A 12,022-nucleotide genomic window follows, 5' to 3' on the forward strand; every position below is an offset into this window, starting at 1 on the left:
GCCTGGTAATCTATTCAGACAGTCTTTTCCATTCCTTAGTAGGCTATAAATGGTCCGACATCTCCTGTACGCTACTTTGATCTCCCGTTTCTTGGCAGTGGCGGTATATATTGATTTTAGAATCAGGTTATATGTGACAGGGACTATCAACTTGCCATCTTCATTTTCCTTATTATATCTTTCTTCTAGATCAGACATTAGATGGGGTCTTACCCCAGCTATTCTTTCTACAATCTATGACAGCATCTTCCTACCGTTGATCTGTTATGCCGCCTCAGTTTGGGCTGGCTGTTTAGGCCATGTGCACATTGAACGGAAACTCCGTGGTGCACAACGTGGGGTTCTTCTCTGTATTTGCCGTGCCTTCTCCACCTTCTCCACGGCTGCCTTGCTATTTCATTAGCTTCCAAAAGTTGGCACCTTTGCAAGGGTCACAGCATTCGTCTAGCCAACCAATCTTTCACTTCTTACAAGACTATTTGCCACCCATCAGATTTGCTTCCTCCCTTCCTGCGGCCCCAAATCCAGACTCAGCCTCTGGATCATGAAGATCTGACCATCTATACCAATGGTTCTAAGTCTGACGACACTGTAGGTAGTGCGTTTGTGGTTTACCAAGATGGTGTGGAATATCATAACAGGTCTGGTCATCTTGCTTTCAACTGCTCAGCATATCAGGCCGAGCTTACAGCCATCTTGATGGCCAATGAGTGGTGCAATAACCACAAAAACAACAGCAGAACCAATATCTTCACAGACAATAGGTCTACTATTGATGCCATTAATTGTCACCTGCCGAAAAACTCCATTGTCATCAAGATCCAGGCCTGCATCGCATTCTCCACAAACACCTTTGCCATCTCGTGGATAAGAGGACACACAAGCCTGCTCGGCAATGAGAGAGGGCTGACTTCCTGGCCAGGGAAGCTGCCAGTCTCTCTTCGAATGAGTGTCTTTACTCTCTCATTCCTGCCTCCTACATTAAATCTCTCCTTAAAACTGAAGCACTCAACATCTGGCAAGAACGGTGGGACAACTGTCAGGAGGGAAGGACAACATGGAACATTTTACCCAGCGTCCCAACCAGTAAACCAACCATTTACAGCTATGACACCCACCAGCTCACTCAATTCCTGACTGGCCATGGTAGGTTTAACAGCTACCTCTATAGGTTTGGTCATTCTGATAGTGACCTGTGCCATCTCTGTGGTGTTCCGGATGGAGTCTGGCACTACATTTTCTACTGCTCGATGCTGGAGGACTTCAGAGAACCTATTTGTCTTCTTCTTCCTTTGGGCAGCAGCTGGCCCTGCCAAGAAAGCCTCCTCCTTCAGGATAAATATCTGACTTCGGCCCTTTTGGACCTTGCGAAAAACTATTTATGCCGCACTTCTATCAACTGAACAGTGCTTCAATGGCTCCAATGCTTCCCTGATTCTGTATGGTTCAAGGTATTCATTAGTGTGTTTCAAGGTATTCATTAGTGTGTTTATCTACTTACTCATGTATATATTTCTTTTGTATTTTATTTTACTCATGTTATTTAGCCATATTTCTGTGTGTTTACTTTATGTTCATATCCTATCCATTGTATTTTAACAAGTTTATCCAATGTATATAGTTTATAAGCTTTATTATGTATGTAGCTCATTCATTGTATTCCTTCATAATGTATTCACTGCTTTATTTTATTTTATATCATTTTATTTTTGTTTTTACTCTTACTCCATTATTCACTCTGTACTGCTTGGTCTATAACATGTAATTCTCATATATTCTATGTATTCTGACACCGTCCCGGTTGTGCATATGCGGTACTGAGTTTGTGTACCAATCTCTGTACATAATAAAGAAAAAGAAAGATTATGATGATCAGACATTAGCATCTGCTTACGATGTATAATAGTTTTCACTTAACTTATGCACAAGGTTGGTGTACCCAACTTCTCTGCTATCATTTCTATGTTATTTATTTCCTGTGTTAATGTCTGTGCTGTGGAAGAATGTATGCACGCTCTCATGACTAATGCTCTGAAAGTTGCTATTTTATAAGAAAAGGGATCACATGATCCTATTGGAATGTATGTTGTGATTGCTGTTGGTTTTCTATACACTGCCGTTTGTATGTTCGATCCTTCAAATGTTATGTCTATATCTAAACAGTGGACCCTGTTCTGACTGTTTTGCTCAATTTCAACCAAAAGACCATAGGGATTGTTGTTCCTTGCATGTATAAAGTTTTTCAGATCCAGCTTCATCTTCCAAAAGATGATTATGTCAGCGATGTATCTCCTGTAGAGGATAATATTTAGGAGGAAATTAGGTAGGGTTCTGCTTTCCAACATTCTCACCACCAATTTGCATAGGTTCCTGGATAACAGACTACTCATAGGAACACCTCTACCTTGAGCATACATCTTCCCTTTAAATTGGAATGCTGAATTATAGCATGCCATGTGAGCCAGCTCCAATATATCTTGGTGCATTGTTCTATCTCCTATTTCTTCACATATACCCGATTCTAAAATCAATATATACCGCCATTTCCAAGAAACGGGAGATCAAAGTAGCGTACAGGAGATGTCGGACCATTTATAGCCTAGTAATGGAAAAGACTGAATGGAAAAGACTGTCTGATTAGATTACCAGGCGTCTAAAGTCTCTATAATAGATGGCAGGTTCGGTAGAGAAATGGTTTGTGTGGGTGCAACCAAGAGGTCATTAGAGGTACGATTGAAAGAACATACTGTAAAATAAGTATACGACAGCCCTTTCAACAGACCCTGACATCACAGCCGAATTTGACAGGGCACGTATCGTTCTCACCTCCCCACATCAAGATCACCTCAAGATATTAGAAGCTATGGAAATATTTAAGGTGGAGTGCGAATCCACAAGCATTAATTATAATGAAGAAATGTCATTTTCTACAGCATGGCAATTTCTAATGGACAATAACATTTAAATTTGTTTTTCACGTTTGTAATCATTTGAATTATAAATGGTTTGCATTTCGAATCCTACAGTAGTTCACGATGTTTCGATGGATTTGGAATGCGTGTGCAGTAGGATTATGTAATTGAATGCCTTCGAAAGAAATTCAAAAGTTTAAGAACCAGCTTGCAACAGTTTTGAGTGAATGCCTGAAGAAGAGCCCAGGAGGGGCATCAAAAACGTTAGCACTTTAAAAACAAATTTTGCTCTGTGTCGTGGCTGGAATCGCCAGACATGCGATTCCCGCCTTTTTCTGTCATAATGGAAATTTTGTAATTCAAATCGATAGCCGTTACAAAGTTTGTTGGAAAGCAACCGTTGGAGAACATCGGTTGGGAAAACCGCCATTTGTTTTAAATCGACAATTGGCTGGCCAAAATGGAGACATCGGGCGCTGATTGGTGGATCAGCATGAACCTCAACAAGTATAAAAGCATCAACTTTAGGCGAGAAAGAGGTTCCCTTTTGAAAGCCCAGAAAGTGTGAGGTTCCCTTTGAACTTGGAAGGGTGTGTAGCTCTTTTTGGACTGACTATGCAAAAGGGACTCCCATTTTGAATACTGTAAAGCATGGACTCAGGTTGGACTGTAACGCACTTGCTGTTGTATAGGACTCAAGGGTTCTACGATTGATACGTTAGTAAGCAGAAGTTGCAAGGTGCTCTTCCAACGGACCTGTTACGGAATTATTGTCGGTTATAACTTTGATTTGGTGCTTACGTGGAAATCTAGTCTGTAAACGTTGTTTTATTTGGTGTCATCGAGTGTTACTGTGTATTTATTTTCTGTATTTTTTTGTTTTGTCAATATAAACGTTTGTGAATTGTCAACCCGATTTGGTGTTTGAACTTTACTCTCCAGTTAATTGGTTTCAAGTGAGAAGATTTATATTAAGTCTGACCCTACTGGATATACACATGACCCTTTATCTCCCCACACCCTTAACCTTTAATCACTAAAATTTAATAGCATCAATCTGCCTAATAAACAAACCTCTCTGCAAAATTTCAGAAATTTTTGAGAAAAAAGCACAAGAGTTATTAAGGTTCAAAGAGAGTGAACAGAATCATGATCCCCAAACACACACTAACTTCCATACACACGAAAACCCCTGAATTTTTTTTTCTTTTCTTTTCATTTCTCAATGTTTCAAGGTCCCAAGTCCAAAAATGTAAAAATCTGGGGAGGTCATTTTTTTGACCAATTGCCATAATTTACTTTCCCAGCTGTTACATAACTCTGAATATTACTGTATATAAGTAATGTGGACCATAGATCTTTATGTAACTCGAATTTTACGTAAGTCGAATTTGTAAATTGCATAAGTGTAACTACATAATTAATAACTCAATACTGTATTTATTATTATATGTGTAGGTGAGAGTAGGGTAACGGGGTCCAGTGGTTAATGGGGACAATCTGTTTTCTGGCTAAATGGTTCAGAATTTTTAACCCCAACACATGCATGCATCTAGCAGCTGCAGAGCCAACTTTGAATTCTGAATATGGTGGTTGTTCTGTGCACATGTTTGACTGTGTGAGGAAAAACAGTTTTGTGAATCTTCCTTACAATTGGAACACTATCATTTGTTCAACTGTATGTACCCTTGTATATAACTTATTGTTTCAATAATATATATTAATGCTAACTATTCCCTCAACTATTAAAATACATATGAAGAAAAGATTTCACTTTATCTCGTTGTCTAGTCAAGCTTAGAAACATAAAATGGCATGAAGGAGTAATGGAGCTCAATGAGAATAAACGATAATGAAAACAATGCCATAGATGCAAGCAATGCTAATAATATCTGCATCATCTGTGGAGAACTTGGGCAAAACAAAGAATTGTGGTACAGATGTACTGTTTGTGCTGCTTGGGCACATTCTGAATGTAGTGGATTTGATTTGCCAGATCATTACATTTCTGATTACCATATTGAAAAATAAAACATTTTAAGTTTTTGCATATGAATTATTAATTATATATATATATATATATATATATATATATATATGAAGCGTGCAATGCCATAAGGTTGTAAATGCCATTTTTCTCAAAATACGTTTTATTGAAGAAATGAATTTTAAATGCAATGTTTTTTCCTACAAAAAAATATTGTGGCGATAGTGGCTCTAAGTGGCTATATTTTGAAGATGAATTTATGTGCAAGCCATAACGTTTTAAGTGCCAAAGTGCAAGCCACGTGACTTTTGGCGCGTAAAATGTTACGATTTACATTTACATCATTTTGTTATTCCAATTTGTAACGCAGTGAGTTTTTTACGCAGAACCAGATAACTGAATCCCAGTTTATTAACCTGTATCACCTTATTATTTGATATTTTAAAATGATATTCGGACTTCCATTAATCTTACAAATTTGAAGTTTTTAAATACATTTTAACTTTTATTACACTAAATTAATACCTTATTGTTTATATTTTCCTTTATTTATCATAATTATATTACAATTGATAAAGATTACAGCCCAGTTCAAGTACCAAAACTGTGGGCCCAACATTGTTGAAGCAGTCACTAATAGATTATTGCCAGTTTTTAATGTTAAAATTGATATTGAATTTGTAAATTGTGTTTAATAATTTAAATGTAAGTTTTTCGTATTCAAAACCGTTTTTCAGCTGTAGAAACATTAATTTTATGATTGCAATTGTTTTTGGCATTTACAACTTTATGCACTTGCACAATTTTGGCATTTACAACGTTATGGCTCTAACTCTGTTTTTAAACTTTTTTTGTTTCCTTACCATCATACTTAGGTGTTTGAAATTAGACCCAATGTTTTATTCCAAAGTGTAAATTGTTAAAATAATTTTTATAGCATTTGATTAAAGTTTGTTCATTAGAAAAAGTGTTTTTTCTCTCTCCTGAAAAGTTTGTTTTTTGGCATTTACAACATTATGGCATTGCACACTTCATATATATTGTTTTCAGCATAGTTTGTGTTTTAAATGCTAAGTTTTTAATGTTTTTAAGTAAATGTTTTAAATGCTAAGTTCAAGCACTTTGTCCAAAAACTAGAAAACTTTTATTTAATCATTTCTAACATTTCAGTCTTTTTCATTGTTTTTATATGATGGTTCCCATTACCCCACATGGTTGGGTAATGGGGCTCATTGTAATGTTTTTTGTTTTTTTATAATTAAAACAATATGGAGAGGAATACTCAAGTTTTGACACATGCACTTTATTCCTTAGAGCAGCGTTTCTCAACCTGGGGGTTGCAAGACAATAATGAAATCATTTTATGAGAAAAAATCATTTATTATAAACTTATAAATGTTTTACTGACAATAAGTACACATGTAAAGAAAAGAAATTAATGTGATGGTTGCATTTGTTTTTCATTTGAAATTTTCTCTATATGTTGATCAAATTACAAAGAGCACGTACACATAAAGTTGGAACATGAATTGCTCATGTATGTATACGTCATACATGCATATTCATACCCGTCGCTATAAACACATCAACATAAAATAATAGGAATAGTTGTATTACATTTTTATAGTGTCGGTATTTTCTTAATGTATAAAATTAGTGCAATGTGATTATATAATATTTTAAAAAATTTACATTTATAATAACAGTCAAAATTCAATTAGTAATAGCAAGGCTTACTGTTGTTATTCCTATGTGTGGGGGGTCGCAAAATATTAATTTTATTTATATTTACTATTTGGGGGTCGCGGAGCTAAGAAAGTTGAGAATCGCTGCCTTAGAGTACACTGTACCATTAAAAAAACTTCTCGCAATATTGTTAAGTTTTCTTAAAAATATGCAAAATGCCTTTGGTGAGCTCTATTACCCTACTCTCCCCTACCGTACATATATTATTTATTATGTATTTATATAAAAGAATTGTTTACGAGAAAGAGTGCCCAATACACTTGCATGTGTGCTTACAATTAGACCAAAAAGTAAAGGATTATCAGAGCAATAAAGTAATAAATTGCAGTGCGAAAGAAAGAAAGAAAGAGAGAGAGCAAGAATGAATAAATGAATGAATGCTTGAAATAGAATAATTCTTTGTGAAATAACATGTTACTCTACTCAGATTTTTTTCCAACTTTTGAGATTTACATTTTATGTAACTGCAAATTTACATAAGTTGTGTGTTACATAACTCGGGGTATTACTGTATAAAAGACTGTGTCACATACACTGATAATTTGTATAAAAGATTTTTTCTCTTAAACATAAGATTACAGCCTGATAATATTTATTATGTACTCTGTATTTACAGAGGATTTTTCAGTTATTTTTGAACAAGTTTGTTATGTTGACTTCTCTTGTAATAAATATTTATGCAAGTTTTCTGTAGGGATATCTTGTAATTAATTGAATAGAGAAAAATTCATCTTTTGAACATTTCTATATAAAATGCTATTTTAATTGAAATTTTTTTTTCTACCAATTATAATTTCAAAGTACAAGTAGAAAAATATTATATTTTTTTAATATTGAAGCCATTATTATTATATATATATATTTTTTTTTTTTTCTATTTTTGTATATGTATTTCTTAAAATTTAATAAAATGTTGTTATTTTATTAGATTGATCCTGTTAGAACAATATCAGCTGGAAAAGTGAATTTAGGAGCATTTAGAACTTATCCAAAGGTAAAAATTGCTATAAATATTTTCATGTAAACACACACTACTATTAAAACTATTTTTATGAACAAAACAAAGATGCTTATTGAAATTACTTCTTCATTCCTTTGTATAGACATACTTTATTCATATATATTCATATATATGAACAAAATATGTGTATAGGTATGTATTCATTTCACCACATATGTAATGGAATAGAATTTTTATAATATAACCATTTTATAATTATAAAAGAACTTGAGGTTCTAATTGAAAATTGTTCATAACAAATCAAGACAGAGTCAGAGTTAAGAAATGTTGAGAACATGCTGACAACTTGGATGCAAACCCAAAGCATTTAACTGGAGCATTTAGTTTGCAGTTTTTATCAGTTAATGAAAAATAGATCTTTACACTCTAGAATTGAGGTTATTTATTGATCTCGGTGATATCAACTACATTTTAGGTGTGCTATAATAAATGAAACTGAAAACATCTCGCAAGCACTTTTAACTGCACAAAAACATCACAATAAAGTTAGTCAATTATGCCTCTTTGCCCTTAATTTTATTTTGAACTATTACTTGTCTACTAGGATTCCCTTTATAGTAATAGAACTTATTACTGCTTCTTCTTTGTGTCTGGTTGATTACACCAGTTTAATAAGTTCTATTACTGTAAGTGTAGTAGATGAAATATGAGTTTTATTGTGATCTGGAATTATTCTAAATTTTATTATTAAAAAAAGTAGATGTAATCTTTATGATGAGATATGATCATCATCTTCAATTGTTGACAGAGAAAGAGGAAGTTCGGTAATAATTGGAAACCGAAGCCATATAGATGAAGACTGAAAAAAAAATCACATGTACAGAGTATCAGTGGAAATCAATTATACTAATAATCTGACGATGAATGCTAAAATATATTTTTTCTTTTTCTATAATCATAGAAAAAATGATTATAGATTTTTATCATTTTTATCAATTAGATACTAACAGAATATTAAAACATTTTATACATGCCAAACTGAGACTTAACCCGGGTGAGGTCGCAAAGGTCAACAACCTATAGAGGTCGCTGCGGGTCACCTCAACCCGCATTTTAGATATTAATTTTTTTCTTAACAGTTCAACTTTTTTCACTTTTTTCTTTTAAATATTATTTTTCATTCTGTTTAGTAATTTAATAAATATATATGTTTACTTTGTAAGCCTTAGTTAATTATTTATTAACATTCGAATTTACATATTAAATTTTGGGGAAAATTTTTATAAGTATCTGAAAAATTTTAACTATTTAAAAAAACATGAAACAATTAGTGATGATAGAAGTTATTTTTATCATAGAAATAGTATGTCACTTTATGATTTTAAAAAATTATATTTATTTTATTTACATTACATTAATAATACAAATTTACGCAGACGTCAAGGGTCGCTGCGGGTCACCATGACCCCAAAGAGCAATTATCTCTTAACGCGTTCTGAAAAACTGAGTAACGGCGATATGTTCCGATAATAACAATAAATTTAGGAAGCTACTGTGAGTCACATCGGTAAAACTTAATTATTAACGATTCAGTCGATCATGAAATAGGGGGTGCGGGTCAGAATGGGTCATGCGACCCCTCCCGGGTTAAGAGTAACAGAATGCTGCTGATGAAATGATGCAACTGAAGTTTGTTTTGCTCCATTACTATAATTCAGTGTGTTTTTTCTGTTATTATTTTTCGTGTTTTTATATAAACACTGATTCTCTGAAATTTTACTGAAGTTGCCCTTATAGTTCTTAGTAGTGATGCCACGAATAGTGATTTTGCCGAATATCGAATATTCGGCTATGCTCTCGGCCAAAGCGCCGAATGTTCGGCAAAATGTGTGTGCGTCTCACGGGTGACAGGTTACGACTTCTCTCATTGTGGTGGGTGCGGTAGCAACGCCGCGAGCACATTTGTTTTATTTGCGAGTAGATCGTGTCACGACACGCTGTAAGGAACTAAGTCAGAGCGTTGTTTTTTGTTTTATTATATTTTGTTTGGGGCTTATGTTTAGTTAGGACAAAAGTTCCCCACCACTCTCCTAAGTAACAAAAAAGGAAGAAAAAAATATATAAACCAATTCACGGAAGAACAAAGTGCCGTAGGGAGAATCTCACGCACTTGCGCTGCCCAGCAGAAATGAAAAGTCCGCAGAAAAAAAATGGAGGGGGAGTCCCCACATTCACTAGAAGAAAGACCTACTAAACCATCGTAAAAACATCCCGAAAAATTGTGCTAATACTTTGTAAACGGTTTGTAAGAATTGTTGGAGAAATGAGCTGTCAGAAAGAAATTGTATTTTAGCAATAAGAATTTAAATAAGAGGAGTAACCCGAGATGATGATTTGTGACGTCACCTCACAGAATAAAACCGAAGATGATCGAGGTGATTTCCAGAGCGAGGTGTACTACTGAGTGAAAAATTCTAGGCGAAGTCCAGATTGAGAATTAGGTGATCCAAGGTGATTGAGGAATTCAATTTGATGATAGCGAAAGGCTTGAGGAAACAGGTTCCTAGTATAGTGAGGTGACGGATAGGCATTTAGTTCGTAAGAGATTTTGTTCATAGTTCTTAAGTATTTGATTTGTCGAATTTTCTATGGGGAATTAGGATTAAGTTAAGCTAAGTAGCTGAGTTCTGTTGTCAGGTTGACTTGTTGATTTTTCTTTAATAAATTTTGTTTTGATTATTGAATCTTGTACGTAGTTTGAATTAGAACTACTAATTAAATATATTTGAAATTTTATTGACTTCGTATCTTATTTGACGTTATTCTTATTAATTTTTTTTGTGCACGTGTAAAAGTCCAGGCCTGGCAACTAATCTCGAATCCGCGTAAAGTACCCGTTAGGTTAATGGAAGTTTTACCGGCCGCAGTTAGTGTCTGTTTCCTTAGATACTAAAGATTGAACATAATGTGTTGTAAAGTACTTTGTTACATCAAATTGTGTTACTAATAGTCCTTATGACTATTAGTAACACAATTTGAGCTTGAAACACGGTTCAACTTTGAGAGTGACAAATAGCTGGTTGCCACTTTTCTTGACCCGCGTTTCAAAACCGGTTTCCTGGAATTAGTTCAAACGCAAAGAGCAAAACGGAAAGTTCTTTTAGAAGCTCTGAAATTAGTTGTGATGAGTACTAGTACCGATGATGATTCTTCTCCACTTCATAAGAAAAGAAATATCAATGAAAATGATAAAATCATTGAAATACACGACAGTTTCTGGAACTGTTTTGAGGAAGTTGCTACAGAAAATATGCAAAATGACGAGGATGTGGAGAAGAAAAGTGCTATTGCAAATGAGATTGATTTTTATATGAAAACTGTTCACCTAGATCGGATGGCAGACCTTTACAAGTGGTGGTCAGCAAACGCAAAACAGTATAGTTTGCGTTTCCAAGCCTGACAGAATTTGCTAAGATTTATCTATTGTCTCCTGGCAGTAGTGTATATAGTGAGAGGCTATTTTCAGAAGCGGGTATAGTTTATGAGGAAAAGCGCAATCGTTTGCCATCAACAAATGCTGAAAAAATTGTTTTCATTCATCACAACTTACCACTGATAGATTTTAAGTATTAGATGTAATAATTTGTAATTAAAATAAATACAATTTTGAGTAATATGTGTGTTTTTTTCCATGATTTGGTATTCGGTATTTGGCCGAATACCGAATAGGAGCCAAATATTCGTGGCATCACTAGTTCTTAGTACAGTTTACTCTTTAATTGATTTAAACTATCTGAAGAAAGTTAGATAAGTTAGGTAAAAATAATTAGTTATTTTTTTATCATTTAGATATCTTCAATATTATCATGAATAAAGCTTGCTGGTTTTTAAAGTAATATGAGCCGTTTTCTTTGAAAGTGGTGTAAGTCCATTTTTGACAAAAAGTTAGTTAATGACGACGACGAATGCAATCGGCTATGAGCTCTTTATCTATAAACAGTTTTCAAAAAAAATTCTCTAAAATTTTCATCATTTTGTCCATATAAATTTACGTAGTTAATGAAATTACAAATATAATTACTTTGAAAGTGGTGTACTTTCTGTAAAAATTTACAGTATGTTCCTACAGATTATTATACTATCAAACAACAATGCCAAAAACATAAAAAGTTTATTTTACATGAAATAAAGAGAGATGATTTTGTTTGAACGAAACCACTAGAAAATGCAATTCTATGAAGACGAAAGAATACTACTGGTGAAGAGGTAAATTGGCTGAAGATATGTTGGATAAGGGTTTTAAAAAACAAACCATATACAATGCTGAATAAAACTTCATTTGATGAAAATGCGGTTTTTAAAACAGTAGATTTATCCCCCAGACGAGGAAGACCACGAAAATTTGAATATATAATA

General features: G+C 33.9%; 1 protein-coding gene across 1 annotated transcript in view; it reads left to right on the plus strand.

Moving 5' to 3' along the window:
• Positions 1-12,022, plus strand: part of CSN5 (COP9 signalosome subunit 5) — a 55,156-nt gene that overhangs the window by 41,294 nt on the left and 1,840 nt on the right. The window contains exon 4 of the mRNA XM_067280682.1: positions 7,574-7,639. Coding sequence (XP_067136783.1) covers positions 7,574-7,639 — 66 coding nt within the window. The remainder of the gene's footprint in view (positions 1-7,573; positions 7,640-12,022) is intronic.

The sequence above is a fragment of the Centruroides vittatus genome, unplaced genomic scaffold (assembly GCF_030686945.1).
Source record: "Centruroides vittatus isolate TY-2023 unplaced genomic scaffold, ASM3068694v2 contig_89, whole genome shotgun sequence".
NCBI classification, from domain to species: Eukaryota; Metazoa; Arthropoda; class Arachnida; order Scorpiones; family Buthidae; genus Centruroides; species Centruroides vittatus.